This window comes from Catharus ustulatus, chromosome 7 (assembly GCF_009819885.2).
Source record: "Catharus ustulatus isolate bCatUst1 chromosome 7, bCatUst1.pri.v2, whole genome shotgun sequence".
In the NCBI taxonomy this organism is placed as follows: domain Eukaryota; kingdom Metazoa; phylum Chordata; class Aves; order Passeriformes; family Turdidae; genus Catharus; species Catharus ustulatus.
In genome coordinates this window covers 4,922,130-4,941,877 of record NC_046227.1, presented here as the reverse complement: position 1 = coordinate 4,941,877, position 19,748 = coordinate 4,922,130, and the positions used below count along the sequence as shown (strand labels likewise).

Sequence of the window (19,748 nt, the reverse complement as noted above, 5' to 3'; positions counted from 1 at the left end):
GCCTTGAATTATTCTGGATAAAAAGCTAGATGTTCTTCCTGACTCATATTTTAGAAAACTTAAGCAATCACTGCCAGCCTCTAGCAAGTTTCAGAAGGGCTTTTTTGAGGAAAGGGCAGGAAAGAAAAGAATAGAAACCTTAGGTTTTATATTGGAAATTTGGATTTGAACCATAAAGAAATGCTAAGGGACATACCTGCTGAATGTTGGGAAAGCCAGCTTGCATGAAGAGATGACTGCAAAATATTTTTGAACTTGAACTGAACAACCTAATTGTCTCCATTATGCTGGAGTAAAGAAATGACAGATGTAGTGACTAAAACTCACCTCTTCTCAAAGATACAGAAACTAATTTGGAAACTGATATTTGATATTTGAAGTAACAGTACTCTTTCCATGAGTAGGGACTGTTGTGTCTAAAATTTAAGTATTGGATGATTTTTAGCAAAATCTGGTAGTTTGGTTGTTCTGGGGTTTTTGTTGTTGTTGACTTTGTGTTTTAGCGGAATTAAGTGCAGTCCCAGGATTTTTTTATTTGGTGTGAATCTTCAATACTTTTTGACAATTCTTTTGATCAGTTCCCCAGATTTAGTGAGGAGTGTGATTGCAGAACATGCTTCAGTTAGTCTGACAGGGATCTTGTACTTCCTTGAACTCTGTTAAATTCAGCTGTTGTCTGTTGAGTGTAAACTCTTTGAAATGGAAAATGATCATTTCACTTTGTACTTCTAGCATAATTATGCAGACCCTCCCAGTATTTGTCCATTGGCCTTTCCTCCCCTTATTGGTAGGGACATGCCTTGTTCAGCATGGCTTTCCATCTTATTAATTAGTTTAGTACAGTGATGTGTGGGCAGGTATAAAGAAGCTTGTAAATCAGCCACTCCTGTCCTACGTAAGGATTCAAAACTTGGCTGATCACAATATTATCTGCTCAGTGTCTGCCTCAGTATGTTTTTAAAAGTCAGAAATGACTGTACCTTGTTCACCCTTTACTAAGAGCAGGGTGAGGATGGCACATTATTTTGCCTATGTCCAGCACAGCCTTTTATTTTCAATATCACTAACTCCTGGTCTGGCTGCCTTGCTGGTGTGTGCATCCACTGATTCCAGGAGTGCAGAGGCTGAGCCTCATCACAGGCCCTGTCTGTAGGTGTGGAAAATCTGAGGCATGCTCTCTTCAAGGACTTTATTAGGCCAAATAAATACCCTCCATCTCCCTTTCCTCTTCCTGTTGCCTCTGCCAGGAGCATGAAGATTAGTATCATCTGTCCTTGGCAGCAGTTAAATTTGGAAGCACTTTGAACTCTCTCTTGATTCTAATCAGTTTTTAACCTTAACCTTACTTCCTGTGCAAGACCAATTCTTGTCTCACTGAAATACCTATGTTAACCTGGGGATCAAACACTGAAATAACATCTAGTTCCTGGGATATCACTTAGTCCAATTGCTGTGGTAAATAGAAGGAACCTTTCCTTTTTGATAAGCTATTAAAAATCTGGAAGCTTTTCCCATTGTCACAGCTCCACAGCATGTTCAAACAGCAGGTAGAGCCAAGTTAAGAGTATTTTAAATGCTTTAGGCAGTGTTTGTGGCAGAGCTGCCCAGAGGCCTTAGTTGCAAGGCAGGAGAACATAAGCCATTGTCTCCTTGGAAAAATATTCAGAGCTCATAATTCCATCAGCATCACAATTGTTGTTCTCCACGTATCTGTTTCAGTGTATGCCAGTGCAGTATGCCATAGAAGGGAAGCTGTTTATGGATCTCTGCCCAGATGTTGATAAGTTGGGGGCTTTTCCTCTTCTTGTGAAAAGCAGCTGAACTGAATTATTCTAAGCAGCAATGGAATATAATTCTTTCTCTTCCATAAGCAGCTTTTGGACATTGGTGTTGTCTGGCAGTGAACTAAACTGCTAAACACAACTGAACTAAATTCTCTTAAGCATTTCTCTGCCTTCCTCTCAGTGTTTCTACAAACTTCTTCTCATCACAAACACAGTGGTGCAGTACTGGCAGAGTAACAACTGCAAACTGTTGTACGTTGAGTCTTTGAAATCCAACTTATATTCGGCTTAACAGGTGGCATATATCTGACTGGAAGATTCACAAACATTGTGTCTCATAGCCTGTCAAGCTTAACCCAAAACTGTTCCCTGTGCTCTAGTGAAGATGTTTCCCTTGGACCACAACCCCCAGCTGTTGTGATTGCCAGTCAGGCCACTGAAGGAGTAGGAAGGGAATTAGTTAATTCTGCTGAGTGCAGAGCAATATATGCCTCATCTATATCAACTTTGAGAGAAACACCTTCAATGCTTGTTTTCCTTGTGGGCTTTGTATAAATGTTCCACATTGCCCATATCTCTCACAGGTAGCATTCAAACTGCCTAGGTGGGTGTTGGAGTGCTCTCTCCCAGTCCTGCTGGGGAATCTCTGGAAGCAGTGGGAGTCACCGGGGCCATGTTCTCTGCATGTTGACACAGAATCTGCCTTGGGCTTCATTGCTGAGGAGTCATCAGAAGACAGAGTGAGGGGAAGGCATGTCAGACTTCCAGGGCTTCAGACAGAAACCAGTTTTCTCTTGGGTATAACATGGTTTTGTAGAATAAACATTGCATTGTCTCTAAGGCTTTGATTCTCCACTGTGGTTTAATTACATGTAATTATGACAAGTCCTGAGGAACCTCAGCTTCATCTTAATCCAAATACTACAGCACACCTGCACAAACCAGTGTCACATCAGAAGAGAAGGTACCCACTTCATACTGCCAGGTAACCCCAGAGCAGGGGTTACAAGGGACTCTGTCACGACATCATCTTTTTGAGTTTTAGAGAGTGTGAATAGAAAGCAGGCCTGTTTCTGCCACAGACAAAATGTTGCCTTTCCTGAATGAGAGCATGAGCAGGCTTGATCTTTCATTTAACTTTCAGCACAATTGAAGTGCATATATGTGCATCCCTACCACACCTCCACCCACACACAAGATGTACATACACATTTGGAACACACAGAACCTTCCTGGTGAGTCATGGTGTTTGTGCTGCCTCTGTTGCAGGCAGCTGCATCATCTAATTCCTTTCATCAAGTGCCATCATAAAAGTTTATCATTTTCTTGTAGCTGTGCTCCCTCATGTGGCAGTTCCAGAGCCTCCCTGCTCTGATAGTTAAAGATTTCCCTCCAGATGCCAGCTTCAAATGATTCAGTCAGTTTACATTCTTTGTTTGCAAGCTAAAGTTTCTCTTTGGTGTAAATGGTTCCTGTCCCTTCCTGGTAAGCTCCCTCTCCTGATTACAGTCTGATTCCTCAAACAAAACCACTCCTGCAGTCACAGTGGCTGGCTGGCAATCTCAGTCTTTCTCAACTCATTTGGAACTTATTGGCCAGTTTCAACCAGCACTGGCAAGGGAGCAATGGTGAGAAACACAGGCAGTCCCTCTATGAGGAGTGATGGTTTTTGACAGAGTACGGAATAGAGACTCAGCAGAACACCATCACTGGGGTACAGGCAGTGAACTCAGCCCTTCTCCACAGTCAGGGACAACAAACAGTTGGCTGGTTGTGTATTAGCCTGTTTGCCCAGTCTAGCAGACTTTGGAGAAAGCTTGGGACAAAATGATGACTAGAAGGGATAGGGCTTGCTGAAGTATACAGGATGGATAAATTAAGCAGTTTCAGCCCTATTCTACAAGAAACAAATCTCCATTCATTTGTGGAACACTTAGTTATAGAGGGTGGTTATGATTTAAATATGTGCAGGGATACTGGTATGTCCCAGGAAAGGGAGAAACAGATCATCAGGGAAAACCTGAATCAGTTCAGTTCCTCCCTGTGCCAGATGACCAGCTGAATGCATGCATGTCACTCAGCTCTCTCCAGCCCTCAGCACAGAACACAAATGATGTATAGGTCTCCTGCTGGCCCTGCCACACAGGGACACATTTCATCCAGTGAGACAGAGAGGATAATTGAAATGATTTGTACTTTATATATCTGCTAGCCAGGTCCATGGGCCATGAGACTCATGAACTGTCAGACTTCTGAGTGCAAATCAACCTTCAGGCACTTGATCAAAGGCACTCTCAACTTTTCACCTTGCTCTGGCTCTATTTTAAGCTCCAGGCCCCCAGTGCACAGGTCTTGCCATGACCCATAAGTCAGCATTTTCAGAGAAAATGGATCCCTGTGGCCATAGCTAAGAAGTGCTGCTGATCCATCACTGAGACATGTGCTCAGAAAGTGCCAGGAAGGCTTTTTGTTTTCCCAGTTGTGTCTGGCCAGAAGCTGTCTGAGAACCAGATCTGAATACATATCTGATATGTGTTTCTGTAACTGATGTGACATGTCTTGTATAATACTGGGTACATTTTTGAACATTCTATTGAGAGAAAGCACAAGCATAAAATTCCAAAGGTGTTTATTTTCATGTTTCAGCCTTTGTTGGTTGACTTGGACAGAAAAGCAGATGGGAGGGGGAAAGACAGAAATCAGTTTGATTATGGAGGATGCCCTTCTGAAGGTGACCTAGCAGTTGTGTGGGGTCTGCTGGTGCTGTCTTCATTGTTGTTGCTGAGCGTGCTACCACACCAGATCTTTTATCAGTTAAAGCAAGTTTTGTCTTTAAACTAAAAAGTTAAAAAGAGTCTTACCATTCTAATGGTTTGCTTTAGTTGTTATATGTAAAAAGAAGGATCCATGAAACAGCTTGCTATGAAGAACTTCATATTAGCTGTAAAGAGTGACCCAATGAACATTTCTTGTGGGAGTTTACTGAGTTTAAGTTAAGGATGTAATCCAGGTGCTCAGTACCAGAGGATTCACCTCACTATTTAACTGTTATCCCCACTGCAGGAGCCAGAAGCTGCAAAACCTGATGCCCCTGTAAGAGGGCAAATAGTCTTTTCCTCGTCTGGAGAGGTGAGACACACAGGGAGTGGTTTGTCTCAGATTTATCCCCCTCAGTTTGGGGAACCTGAAGCCAGGAAGCAGAACATTCACAGGGTTCAGCTTCCTCCCACTGACTGCTTCAGCTGTTTTGGTGCTGCTTTGTGCTCCCAAAGTGGTGAGAAGCTGCAGTAAGGAACCTCAGTCTGCATTTCCCTGTCTTATCTTGATATTGGTGAGCCACTGTAGATTTACCTATAACAGTAACCAACAGGGCTGTGCTAAGTACTTTGTCAGTGAAGGCTCTGGAAGTGCCATTAGCAAAATGCATAGCTAGTAATCCAAATCCTGTGGTTTTCTATACAGGAAAGAGTGTAAATTCCTACTATATATTAATACATAAAAATAAAATCCAATCTAACACTTGATTAAAGATTTCGTATTTAGAAAGAATGTGCTGCATGGGTGGCACTGTGATGCAAAGAAAGCAGGTGCAGCCTTGGATAGAAAACCTTCTCACACACCTGGAAACTCTATTACTGAGGAGCACAACCTCCTGCTCTTGCTCAGAAATAAATCTGAAAATGGTGTTAGGTGTGCACCCAGTTGTCCCTGCCCACTAGTAATTGCCATCCAGCTGCAGTCATCCCCTGGGAGTACAATTATTGGTGGCACCTGAGTTCTGCTAAGTAGAAGAGCTGCTTTGCCATGAGGGAGGCAGCACTGTCTGCCCTTGACAGAGTTTGCCTCCAGGCACTGTCCTGTGCCTGCAATGCATCTGTGCACTGCAGATCTAAGGTGACACATTAAAAGTGTGGACTCCTGGCATGTGTAAGGGAGGCTGACATCATCGAGGGAAAAGCAAAAACCTTATCTTGTTGTGTGAGGAGACTAAGAGCACAGGGGAGAAGCAAAGTGCTGCTAATGCTAGAAAGTAATTGTGCCCAAATCTGGTACACTAGATTTCTGGCTGGCACCAGAAATCAAAAAGCAGTGATTGCAGCTCTAGGTTTCCAGATGCTGTTGTTTTCTGCCTTCCTTGGAGTAGATGACAGTAAAGAGAGAGAGCAGTAGGGAACTGTGACTACAGTTTAAATAATTTTGTTGCTCCATTTTCACGGAACTCTGAGGTCTATTTTATGTGTGTAGCTGCTGCTACAGCTGTATGCAGAAAGTGGGTTGAAATATTTCAGGATTTCAGCCTGTGCCTGTGCTGGCTGGCTGGCTGGATTTCGGCATCAAAGGCTGGAGTGCTGAGCTGTGGAAAGGAGAGTTCCCATCTTCTTGTGGTTCAGCAGAAATACTGCACATCACTCAACAGACCCTAGGACAGGCTGTCCAAAGACTAGGCCCAGTCCAGGCAAGCAGGGAGTTATTTAAATTCTTCAGGGAAAAGCCACCTCTCATACCTCCCAGTATAGAACTTTCCTGTTTGTATTTCACCACCACTTTGTAGAAAAAGAGCAGTGTAATATATTTACAGATGCTGAGTGAACATACTAGCACAGACATTGATTGACAGGGTTTATTTCCTCACATTTCACTACAAGTGCCAGAAGGAAGAGTCACTGTAGGAGGCAAATTACCCTGGTTTCCTCATCCTGCACCAGCAACTGAGTGTGTGTATGGTATATAGTAAGTTACCTCCAATTCCTTTTAGGTTAGGATTTTAAACAAGAAGATCGATTTTAGCGATATTCAGTCCCGGTGTGGTTCCAGAGATAACATCAAACATTCTGCAGGGGGAGGAAATGTAAGTAGTATGGACACCCTGTGAACAGGCACTTCCACTGTGGTGATGCACCTCACACAGCCAGAACCCTCTGTCTGCCTTGCTCTGAGCACTACTTTCCTTCTTGCTGCTGTTTCATGTGTGAGTTTGGTCTGGTAGTCCAGTGAGCCCTGTGTATGCCGTGGTGGCCTCCTGATCTTTCCCACAGAGCACAACACATTTTCAGAACTTGGACAAGGGAAAGGAAATGATAAAATAAGGATTATGTCTAAATGATAAAAGAAAGATTATCTCTAAATGCCCAAGTGAAAGTGCGGTGTGAGCCAAAATGGCTCAGTGCCTTTCTTTCGTGGGAGCAGCCCGAGAAAGTAATTTCCAGAAAGAGACTGCAGCTCACAGTGAGACTCCAGCCTCCCCACTGGGCATTTTCTATTTCCTCAGCTAGCCTTTCAGTTATGTACATTCAGCAGAGGGGAAGAAAAATAAAACAGAAGGATAAAGAAAGCTCAGAGAAGAGGGTATGATCAGCCAGCATGCTGAGTGCTGAAGTCACAGCATTATTCCAGTATAAAAAACTGAGGTGGCCCAGGGTTTGACCAGACAGCTGCTGGTTTTATTGGGCACACTGGAATAGCATAAGGTGGCTGTGATTGTCCTGATGGAAGTGATCACCCCTCAGATGGCAAGAGCTGATGGATGTGGGCGTGTCTGATCCAGGCAGGTTCAATACAGCCCCCACTGCTGGTGTGGTCAGCAAGCCAGTGGGATTGCACTTACCCTGGAGCTCCTGTCTGGCTGTGGCTTCTTGGGACCTGCCAGCTCAGTGCCTATGGTGTGGGCCACGTTTTGGAGCTATTTGTGAGTGCGGGCAAGATGGGAGTGTCACTCAGTGGCTATTGCCCAGCTGGGCTCAGGTGGCTGGCAGCAGGAGGAGGGAGGGTGCCTGACATGCTTCTCTGCACTGAGCCAGCTGGCTGAGCCTCAGCCTGCTCAGGTACAGCTGCAGCAGGCACATGTGTAGATTACTCAGGCTCTCCATAGTGGATTGACAGGAAATGCATACCATATTCAGATGCAGAAAAATACAAAACAGATGGTAGAGAGAAAAAAAGTCACCAAAATATCCTAGTTGCTGGGATGCATAATCAAGACAGAAGCAAATGGGATGGGTCCTGCTGTGTGCAGGGCTTTGGAGCACCCACTCTGAAAGGAGGCGGTTCAGAAGCATTTTAGAAAGAACCCACAAGCTGATCTCCTTTATCCTCCTCTTCATTTTGCTAATTGTAAACTTTAGCCCAGCTCTGTCATCTCTCTAGCTGGGAAGTTTCCTCCTTTGTGGCGTGGTCTGTTTCCCACTAACCATTTCTCCTTTTCCAGTGATTTGTAGAAGCCTCTCACTCTTTCTCTGCAGAGCTTGGCTTTGTTTGGTTTCTTTTTTTTTTTTTTTTAATTTTATTCTCTTCACTCCTGTAATCTGTGCACGTGTACACTTTTGACAGGTACAAATTGTAACCAAGAAGATCGACTTAAGTCATGTGACTTCCAAGTGTGGCTCGCTCAAGAATATCCACCACAAACCAGGTACTGTAGGAATGTCCAGGTTGTGGGACAAAGCAAGGACCTAATACTGTTATTTAACCTCAAAATCATGGATGATACTGTTCTCTTTTACAGTCAAAGAGAAAATAAATACTCTTCATAATAAAAATATATTAAACTACTTAGCTAAATATATAAAGATATAAAGTTAGGAGACCACCTAGTTTAGAGAGGTGATAATGCCAAAGGATGGTGCTCTGGCATAAGATTGAAACACAGGCTTAAGTCAGTGAAATACTGAAGTGTGTGCTTAAATCCCATGAAAATCAGTAGAGCTGCAGCACCTGTTTACAGTTTAAATATATGTTGAAAATTTTATATTTTACTGAGCATGCAGAGCATTTTTCTGCACTTCTCCAAAACCATTAGACCTCAACTAAAATGGAAGTAACGTAAGTGCACTCATGCTTCAGGTCACACTTTCCCCTGTGCCATTTCAATTTCTTAATCTGTGTTTCCTTTTCCTCTGTAGGAGGTGGGCGTGTGAAAATTGAGAGTGTGAAACTGGATTTCAAAGAAAAAGCTCAGGCTAAAGTTGGCTCACTGGAAAATGCCCACCATGTACCTGGTGGTGGTAACGTCAAGGTAAAGGAACAGCTGTCAGCAAAGGCTCCCACTGTGCCCCTGGCCCAGGGAAATTACTAGAGCTGTGATCAGCTCTAGTGGTTCTGAACTGAGTAGGAGATATCTGTCTGTCCTCTTCCAAGCACACTCCGTTTGTTCCCTTTGAAATTTGGAATGGCATCTAAGCTGAGAGTGAAATGTCATGTGGTTTGTGCACTGTCATTTCCCCTAAAGATAAACCTTGTTTGGGACTGTTGGACAGCCACAGGTATGATCTGAGATGAGGACTCCAATCTGAAACAGGAGGAAAACATCCTGAAAGTAAGATCAGTCCCACAAACATTTGAAAATACAAAAAATTTTGAAAACAAATTATAATGCTTATGAAATTTGTACAGCTGGGAACAATGGTACTTCTCTTTAAAGCATCCATCAGAGACAGAAGTGGCAAGAGAATGTAACATAGTGTGTCAGGAGCTATTAAACAAGGTGATAAAATGTCCAGCTTCGATTTTCTAAGGAATGATGAAGCTTCAATAGTTTTAAAAGTAAGCAAAATGATGATCAGTAATGAGATAATCTGGTGACTATGTAATGTGTGCAATTCTTTCTTCTCCTGGAGCAGATTGACAGCCAGAAGCTGAACTTCAGAGAGCACGCCAAGGCCCGTGTTGACCACGGGGCTGAGATCATCACGCAGTCACCGGGCAGGTCCAGCATGGCCTCGCCACGCAGGCTCAGCAACGTCTCCTCCTCTGGCAGCATCAACCTCCTCGAGTCCCCCCAGCTTGCTACCCTTGCTGAAGATGTCACAGCAGCCCTTGCCAAGCAGGGGTTATGAATCCGCTCATTTTGCGTTCTATGAAGTAATAATATTTAGGCATGAGCTCTTGGCAGGAATGGGCTCAGAGCAGGTGTTACGTTCATTCTTTACCATGTCTAAAACTAAGTTACGTCCCAAGACTTGTAGTTACCATACAGTTTAAAAAAAAAAAAATTAAAAAAAATTCCATAGATGCAGAAATTGGCCTGACCTCCATTTACAACAGGAAGACACTGGCTTTATATGGGTATACAGCGGTATGTTACATTGGACAATTATTGTTGCTCTGCTCTGTCTTGCATGGAGTACTGTGGTATGATAAAATGCATTTTTACCTTTCATGTGCCTGAAGGCCATCCACCTCTTTCTGAAGAGCCTTGTTAATATCCCAAGTTGCTCATTTCACAGTTCTTTTGATAGATGGGGAAATAAAAAAAGAGAAGTTGCCCATTGTAAGTTATTACAGGTTAAATTAACAGTCTGCTTACCAGAAGGAAGGGCATATAGGGAAATTCAACTTTAATTTAAAAAGAAAAAAAAAGTTACTTTGTATAAATGAGTAGAACAAAAGTTGAATTAAGTTATTAACATTTTTTGAACCTGGTTAATTATGTCAGTGTATAGCTGAAAAGCCAATAAATTATTTAACTAATAACTGAAAATACTAGCTGAAAACATTTGAATCGTGCTTTGGGAAGTGATGTAAAAAAGCTGCTGAAAGCAAGCACTCATACCCCAACAGACTTGTGTCTGATTAGAAAAGTTGGTTAAGCAGCTAGATTTGTGTGCATACCACCAGTTTCACATTCTTTCCATCTGTTTGATACAGTATTATAGATATATATATTTCTCTGTGGCCATTTGTGATACGCCCTCCTCATATACTTGAATATTCTACTTCTTTATTCACAGTATCTGTGTCTCTTGCACCCTTTGGTGTTGCAATTTTAGGTATGTAAAAGTAGATGTTAGCAGGGGGTTTTTTCCCTATTCATAAGAATACATTTAAAAAAGATGAAAATTGTAGCATGAAGTTGCTTTCTGTAACAACTAAAAGCCGTGACCCTGTTTTAGTGACAGATGCAAGTCTATTCTGTGATGCTAGAAAAAGGATTCCTTCCTTCTTCCCTTCCCTCCCTTTCTTCACAAAGGAATGATTTTTGTGGGGTCCAGATGTTTGTAAAAGGGTCTCCAAAGAAGGCGGTTTGGACTATGGATTTTTTAAAAAATCCACATTAGTTTGATTCTTTTCCTTTCTTTTCCTTTCTTTTCCTTTCTTTTCCTTTCTTTTCCTTTCTTTTCCTTTCTTTTCCTTTCTTTCTCTTTTTTCTTTTCCTTTCTTTCTCTTTTTTCTTTTCCTTTCTTTCTCTTTTTTCTTTTCCTTTCTTTCTCTTTTTTCTTTTCCTTTCTTTCTCTTTTTTCTTTTCCTTTCTTTCTCTTTTTTCTTTTCCTTTCTTTCTCTTTTTTCTTTTCCTTTCTTTCTCTTTTACTTTCTTTCTCACTTTCTCTCTCTCTTTCTTTCTTTCTCTCTTTTTTCCTTCCTTCCTCCCTTCCTTCCTCCCTTCCCTCCCTCCCTCTTTTTTTTTCATTCCCACAATAACAATGAATGTTTGATTTCTTGTTTTTCTTTTGCTAAAGTTGAAACAGAAAAAATATTAAAATGTTGTTTCCACTCCTTTAGTGATGTCTCACGTGTACACTCAGGCACTCAAATAACAGTGATCTCATAGCAGAGATGCCTGTAAATTACAATACATGAATAAATAAAAATGTGCTCCCTAGACTGGTTGTCATAGTGATACATCAATTAAATAGGGCATCTTAAAATCTGAACAAAGTGGGATTATATTGACTATAAAAAGCATAAGAAAAAGTGAGCATGAAAGATAAAAGGCAGATCCACAAGCAACCAATCTAGTGGAGTTACCTGAGAGAACACTGGTGCTGGGGATGATTCTCAGCAGCACATAATCACTGATGTCCTATGTACATGAGACATTATGAAATGACCAGTTTACATTCTTGCAGATTGTTTTATCTTTTCCTTTTGAAACCTCGTAACTGAACTTTGCACTGTCAGTTGAGCTATACTTGATCTATGTATTAGGTTAATGATGTGTTTTGGAAACTTCTGACCTGTTCTTTTTCCTTCTTAATTTTTATGTGCATGTGTGTGTGTTGGGGTTTGGTCTGAAAAGACTCACAGAGATTTTCATGTCTGTGGAGATTCTAATAATGAATGGCACAGGATTCCCCATCATTGCATTTGGGTAGTAATGCAGTTACTGGACAGTAAATATTCAGTGGACCAAAGTGGGGTTTTGGCTAAGCTGCTACAGCAGTACAAACGCAAAACAGAGTGGTTAAATCTCTCAGACTTTTACTGAATAGGAACTTCTGACAGCCCCACATAGGACATTTCAGCTCTGCAAAAAGCTTTTTCACACAATAAAGTACCTAACACTGTTTGTAAGTCAGTTATTTCATATGAGGACAGTGAGTTTAGAACCATCCGAAGTGCCATTGGAGGATTCTGATTTCTGCCTTGTATTTGTTACACTTCTGCTTAAAGCAATCCTGAGAATTCACATGGAAACAGTGTCAAGTGAGGTGCATTAAAAACTTCTTCCCATTTTTCCAGAAAAACAACAGACAGAAAGGAAAACTGACAGTATTTGTATCACATTGCTCTGATTATGCTAGCAATTAATATAAATTAGCCTTGCAGTGGTTTTTCTTTCTATGCCTTTTGCCAGTGTAGGAGAAAAATTGTGGTACTACTGAACCTCTGCTCTCTGAACCTGAGCAGCATCTCATGGGAACAGTGTTAACCTGAGACTCAAGTGGTTTTATTCTGCTTTTAAAATTGGCATACTCTAGAAAATTAAGCTTAGTTAATCCACCCATGAGTCCAAAGTTAGAGTGGTGTAACACACCAAGTCATTTATTTCATGCATTAAAATGAGCTTCCTTGTTTTGACTGAAGCAAAGACCTTTGTAATCATTATCATCCTTCCATAGAAAGAATCCTAGAATGCTGTGGAGTTAGATGAAAAGAAATTAAGAGTTTTGTGCTTTTAAATAATAATTAAAAAAAACAAGTTATGTTACATGACTCTAGATGTTCACTGAAAAGCTCATATTAATCTTAACTTTCTCAAGAAGAGTGTTTGTTTTAAAAACAACAGTTTGTAAATATGTAATGCCCACTAAAGAAGATAGAGCCAGCTTCCTGGAAACTGCATCTGTTGTGTTTCTTTTCCACAGGCACATTGAGCCAGCAGGTTTGTTGGGTTATCCAATTCTGTAAAAAAGCAGAGATAATCCAGACAAAAGGGATGGTGAAACCTGGTTTGGGTACCTGGGGGAGCACCCCAAATTTAATAATCCGTTGGGTTGTAGAGATGAAAGAGTGCTTCTGCCTCATCTGCAGAGTTTTGTTTCTATGTAACCACAAGCTGAAAGAAATCAAAGTTAAGCAAACCTCTATCCAGCAAGAGTAAAGGAAAAACTAATTCTGATGAGGGAAATTACGAGCCCACAAGGGCAATATCTATATTCACTGTACAGCAGTAAATGGAGTTACTCATTCAGCCCTCTGCTATGGTACAGTAGTAACCTCATCACGACTGCTCACACATCTAAGTTTGCCTAAATACATGACTCAAAGGGAGTCAAAAGGCAGCCTGTGGTGACTACCACATGAGCAGAAGTTTTTTCCGTGCTGGACTAAATACTGTTTGAAACCCAAGTGTATGTCCCTTCAAAGGCAAATGCCTTGAAGAGTAGATCACATTAGCTGTGAAAATCAGTGCAGGTAGATTTCTAGCCTAGGTGTCTGTGAGTTCACTCACTAGTCAGATTGCTAAAGCAACTCCCTCTGCAATTCCAGCAATTCCCACTGCAGGAAGGTAAATTAGTTTCACACTGGGAAAAGTCAAGCATATAAAAGCCACTTCAACTTTAGCAAAGAGAAAAAGCCAACAAGTAAACATGCTGTATGCTGGGATATCAAGGAATACAGTCTGCTGTTACAAACCTGTGTTTTTTCTGGTAATTCTAGAGCCTGTTACCATAAAAGAGGCATTTCTTGAATGGCTGGTGGTAGGTAGTTCATGTTTTTCAATCCAATTTGCAATTGTATTTGTTGCTGTATAGTGATTGTTTTGCAAAATAAACTCGCTTGTCATCTAATTGCAGGTGTTAGCTTCCTGTGTTTGTTATCCAGCTCCTCCTGAACCCAAGCCCTGTGCAGCCAGCACCTGCTGGTACTGCCCCCAGTCTGCCCAGGAGCAGTCACAGCAGATCCAGATGTATTGTTCAGCCAATCCTTTTACTTTTATACAAAAGGATCAGTTTTTGTCTTGCATCCTCTTCTGTGGATCAGTGTCTCCCTGCTGGGTGCAAATTTCTTCTCAGAGGGGGTGACTGGACGTTGGAACTGGCTGCCAGGGAGGTGGTGGTCAGGACACCTTTCACTGCACTGGGTTCCAGCAAGTCCTGTCCAAACTGGCCTTGAGCACTTCCAGAGATGGGGTGGCCACAGCTTCTCTAGTCAGCATTCTGCTGAGAGTGCTGCTGTGTGTGACACTGCTGAGTGCTGTGTGTGTGACACTGCTGAGAGTGCTGCTGTGTGTGACACTGCTGAGTGCTGCTGTGTGTGACACTGCTGAGTGCTGCTGTGTGTGACACTGCTGAGTGCTGCTGTGTGTGACACTGCTGAGTGCTGTGTGTGTGACACTGCTGAGTGCTGCTGTGTGTGACATTACTGAGTGCTGCTGTGTGTGACACAGTACTGAGTGCTGCTGTGTGTGACACTGCTGAGAGTGCTGCTGTGTGTGACACTACTAAGTGCTGCTGTGTGTGACACTGCTGAGTGCTGTGTGTGTGACACTGCTGAGAGTGCTGCTGTGTGTGACACTGCTGAGTGCTGCTGTGTGTGACACTGCTGAGTGCTGCTGTGTGTGACACTGCTGAGTGCTGTGTGTGACACTGCTGAGTGCTGCTGTGTGTGACACTGCTGAGTGCTGTGTGTGTGACACTGCTGAGAGTGCTGCTGTGTGTGACACTGCTGAGTGCTGCTGTGTGTGACACTGCTGAGTGCTGCTGTGTGTGACACTGCTGAGTGCTGTGTGTGTGACACTGCTGAGTGCTGCTGTGTGTGACATTACTGAGTGCTGCTGTGTGTGACACAGTACTGAGTGCTGCTGTGTGTGACACTGCTGAGAGTGCTGCTGTGTGTGACACTACTAAGTGCTGCTGTGTGTGACACTGCTGAGAGTGCTGCTGTGTGTGACACTGCTGAGAGTGCTGCTGTGTGTGACACTGCTGAGAGTGCTGCTGTGTGTGACACTGCTGAGTGCTGCTGTGTGTGACACTGCTGAGTGCTGTGTGTGACACTGCTGAGTGCTGCTGTGTGTGACACTGCTGAGTGCTGCTGTGTGTGACACTGCTGAGTGCTGCTGTGTGTGACACTGCTGAGTGCTGCTGTGTGTGACACTGCTGAGAGAGCTGCTGTGTGTGACACACTACTGAGTGCTGCTGTGTGTGACACTGCTGAGAGTGCTGTGTGTGACACTGCTGAGTGCTGCTGTGTGTGACACTGCTGAGTGCTGCTGTGTGTGACACTGCTGAGTGCTGCTGTGTGTGACACTGCTGAGAGTGCTGCTGTGTGTGACACTGCTGAGTGCTGCTGTGTGTGACACTGCTGAGTGCTGCTGTGTGTGACATTACTGAGTGCTGCTGTGTGTGACACTGCTGAGTGCTGCTGTGTGTGACACTGCTGAGAGTGCTGCTGTGTGTGACACTGCTGAGTGCTGTGTGTGACACTGCTGAGAGTGCTGCTGTGTGTGACACTGGTGAGAGTGCTGCTGTGTGTGACACTGCTGAGAGTGCTGCTGTGTGTGACACTGCTGAGTGCTGCTGTGTGTGACACTGCTGAGAGTACTGGTGCTGCTCTGGGGTAATATTTCTGTGATTGTTGATTCTTACTAACAGCACGTGGTAGGTGATCTATTTCATAATTTGCTAACAGATTGTGGTGTTGGAGCATTGAGATGGTTTCAATTTGTAGACCAAAATCTTGATTAACTAGTTGTTATTGAAAGAGAGGCAGGCCCAGGATTCCTGCTACAATGTTTGTTGGAGGTACAGAGCATCTTTGCATGCTGTGCCTGTCTCAGCTCATGGGGTGTTCCTTCATTGTACAGGAGGATGGTGGAAGGTAAGTCAGAGACATCATTAGGAGGCAGAACACCTTCCACCTAGAGGTGTTTGGCCATGCAGAAGTCCCAGGTGCTGGGACTGGTGTGGCCCTGGTGGAGGGGTTCCCAAACCTGTTTCAGTGTGAGCACCCTTGTTTTGGCCAGAGAAGCAGACTGGGGAGGCAGTGCTCAGCTCTGAGCAAGAGAGGAAGACATTTGGTAACTCAGTGGAACAAGAGATCCACACTTCCTTCACTAGGAAGAAGGTAATAAAGGTTGGGTGGGGCAGGGTTTGAGGGGAGGAGATTTGTTGCCTTTTTTTGTCCAAAAGAAGGAAAATTTTTTCAGCTACAACCAGAGCATGGAGAGTCCTGAGCCAAGGGACGATATCCTGACAGTGAAACCTGAAGGTTTTTTTTCTTTTTCCCCAGTTTTGTTCAGATAATCCCCCCATGTCATCTCCAGAATTTTGTTCCATCCTGTCCTATCTAGCTGTGCCTGTAATGTATGGAATTGCAGTTAAGTCTATGTGAATGTTTTGTTGCTTGAACAATATGCAAAGGCAGTGACTTCCTGCATAAACTGTGGAGGGCCTGTGTTTCTGCTCTGTTTTGAAACAATTCTCAGAGGCATGAGTGTGGTACTGAACTCTACTGGTTCCACCTAGGAATTAAATATCTTTGTGTTCTTGTGGAATCTGATCCAGCTGAACTGCAATCCGCTCCTGCCCAAATTCATGCAGCAACAGTAGTAAAACTTGTAATTTTATGGGATTTTTGCAGTTTTAGGGATTATTTATGCTTGTTTCTGAACAAGTTGTGTTGTGTTTGAGCAGGGCTGGCTACAAGACCTGTGAGGAGCCTTCTGAAGTACCTTAGCCGAAATGTTTTCATGCTGTTCAAACGCCCTTAAAGAAAAAGCAGGGCTTTCCTAGGCTTCTCGAAATTTTTACATTCCTTCTGCCTGACAGACCCACATGGGAAAGGGTAGCATGAGTAACATCCATCAGTGCTAATCTCCTATGACTGGTTGTCCCAAGAGAGAAAAGGTTTTCCTTCACGGTGAGTGTGTTCAGCCAGGACAGAAACCTGCTGGCAGCCAGTGGAAGAGTAAGAGATCTTGAGGGTGTGGCAAATGTTTTTCTCCCTGCCTTGGAATCTACTTTTAGGAGCTGTTTGCAGCTTTGCTCTTGGAAAAGCTGCTGCACAACAGAATGGTTTGACATACCCTTGAGAGCCTGGATTCCGCAGAGAGAGTTCAGATAAATAAGATATGAATTCTTAAGGGTGTGTAAGGCAGGGATTGATTGAGGGTGAGAGCTTGAGAGCATAACCATGGAAACAAGTGCAAGGCAGTGAGGTTTGAGCAGTTCCCTGCTCTGAGCACTCCTGTATAAAGTGGGGGCTTCCTGCTCAGGCTCTGCTCCATGTCCCCACTCTGTGCTATGCTGCCAGCTGTTTCTGGATCAAGACTAAATCCTGCTGTGATGGATTGCAAACGTGGCTGTCTGATGAATAAAGCAGTGATCAAGCAGAATCATGTGATCTGGAGGCATGACAGACTCCTCCTGTCTGCAGTAAGAGAGGAAATGGGCAGATAGGCATGGGCATCTTCTTTGACTGAGCACTTGCATGGGCTTGGAATCGGGGTAGGGCAGAGCTTTCTGCACTCTTCCCTCAGCTGCCTTCTGAAAGCAGAGACTTTCTGCAGTTTCCCACAGCAAACGACCTGTGTTTGTGTGCCAGCCCAAGATGCCAGTGTAGCCTAGGGAACAGAGCACAGGTGAATTTTCAGGACACTTTGCTGGTGTCCTGCTGTAATGACTCTGAAGAGTCTGCCTGTTTGCTCCCTATCCCCACTGTCAGGGAAGGCAGGGGACTGATTTGCAGGACTTTCCCTCTGTAGCATCCACTGTAGTGTTAGTATTTAGGTGTGGTCAAATACTGACTGCAAATCTGAAAGTCTCTGCTGCCAGCAGATATTCACCATGGAAATAAATAAAATCTTCCAGGTGGTAAAATTTCTTCTTCTCTTACACATGCAATTAATTTTACTTACAGAGATACAGATTACTTCAACTTTGTGTGCCCTTTGTGGTGGGGGGCATCATCTCCAAAACAAGGCAAGAACAAAACTTGTCTCCAGCCACTGTCAAACTTATGTAAACCACCTCTGCCACCTCCTGGGTTTAGTGCTGGATTTGAGATCTGCATCTTCATGCCTGCAGTTCTTGTGACAGAGCCAGCTGTTGATAATGTTTCCTTTGCTCTCTGGTTTGTTTTGCATCAGAAGTTCTGTAACTTCAAACCTCTGTACAAACAAAGGGATTTATGTGTCTTATGTGACTGTAGTTGGAGATCAATATGCTGCACTCAAATGGCAAGCTTGACTAGAACTGCAATTTGCATTTCTATTTTCAGTTACTACAAAGTAATCACAAACAAAATTCCAAGCAGTGATTTAGTTTCCTCTCAGTGCTGGGCTATGTGACCTCCACTTGCTAATGGCTTGTGACAGGGCAAGGCTCTGACTATGCACAAAGGAAGAGTAAGGAAAATAATCCTGGACTTCAGAGCTATTTGTTTCCTCTAAAGAGTCTTCAAGGATGTAACAAAAAGCCAGGTAGAGGTACTGGTATGTTTTCCTCCTGCTCTGTGAGTGATAGTTAACACTGACGGATGTGGAGCTCATGTGCAGTTGCCTCATGTGTGCTCCACTGCTGCTCTTCAGGTTGCAAGAGGCTGTTTTGGATTCCCCTCTGGAGGCTCTGCTCTCTAGGACAGCCTCTGTTCAGGGCAGCAATGATGTTTTACCTGCATAGGTTTGAAACTGATGAATGCCCTTGTCTTCCCAAAAAATTGGTTTTGTTTGGTGGTTTTTTGCATTTGTTTTTTGGGTTTTTTTTGGTGGAGTTTTGTGTTCACACTTTCATCCCTTCCTGTTTATTAGGGAGCTGTCCTGCACTGACCACATCAAGTGCCTCAGTGTCCCTGTCAACCAGGAGAATCATTAGGAAATTTTGGCTGTAGTCTGGAGCAAGCTGCAGTGCTCTCTTTTGCTCTTGGGTTTCCTATTGCATAGCAAAGCATAGGAACAATAAGCTTAATCTCAGAGAGATAAACTGGAAACCACTGTGGCTCCTTCTTGAAAGCAGGAATAAAGAGAGATACCCATTTAAAATCAAAACCCAAAGCATACACATCTGAGCTGTGCTTACTAGTTACTTAAGAGAGTGCAATTGTCTTAAGGTAGGTAAATATTATCACTGACTAAAATGGCACTAATTTTGAGAGTGAGACTATACAACACTTAAAACAACTTTCAGATAAACCAGCCCTGGCCCACAGCCTTCTCTCTCAGTGCTGGTTAGTGCTCTTGTCTACAGCCATTGCACTTTTTCAGGCCTCAGCACTCAGTTTACTTATTTTCCTTAATTGCAAATAGCATTAAAGCATTTTTTGTCCTCATACTTGTCTTGTAAGAAGAGGGATTTGCCTGCTTGACAATTAGTAGAACTCAAAAAACTAGACTTCAGATTTGTTGCTACATAACAGCTTTAGTCAATAATCTCATAGCATAGCATAGACTTGAAAAAAATCCCTATTTTAAAGTAAGTTCATTGTTCCTACTGCATAGTGTTCTGTTGAGAGGCATTCTAGAAGAAATTAACACTCATATTTACTTTCCAAACTGCCCAAACAAGAATACAAAAGTGCTGGATTCATTGAGGGGATGTGGAATAGGTAAACTTAATACATATCTTGCATTTATATATCAACTGTTTTAACTATCTTCTCTCTGTATTCTTACAAGATTTTAGAAACCAAGATAATTTTGTCCTTGTCCAAGCAGAAAGAACATGGTAATTAAAAGCTTTACTGTCTGAACAAGGTGATCTTATTCATAAAAAGGCCACACTTCTGTGCACCAGCAGTACAAGTTACTGC

The 19,748-nt window shown here is 43.0% G+C and overlaps 1 protein-coding gene across 49 annotated transcripts in view; it reads left to right on the top strand.

Moving 5' to 3' along the window:
• MAP2 (microtubule associated protein 2) overlaps positions 1-10,449 on the top strand; it is a 221,026-nt gene extending 210,577 nt beyond the window's left edge. For 34 of the 49 annotated variants that reach the window (XM_033064520.2, XM_033064522.2, XM_033064517.2 and 31 more), the window contains 4 exons: positions 6,541-6,633; positions 8,112-8,193; positions 8,684-8,796; positions 9,401-10,449. In XM_033064520.2, coding sequence (XP_032920411.1) covers positions 6,541-6,633; positions 8,112-8,193; positions 8,684-8,796; positions 9,401-9,616 — 504 coding nt within the window. In that variant the 3' untranslated portion in view covers positions 9,617-10,449. The remainder of the gene's footprint in view (positions 1-6,540; positions 6,634-8,111; positions 8,194-8,683; positions 8,797-9,400) is intronic. The other 15 variants (XM_033064540.2, XM_033064539.2, XM_033064538.2 and 12 more) reach the window with 1 other exon arrangement.
• Positions 10,450-19,748: the final 9,299 nt, after the last annotated feature.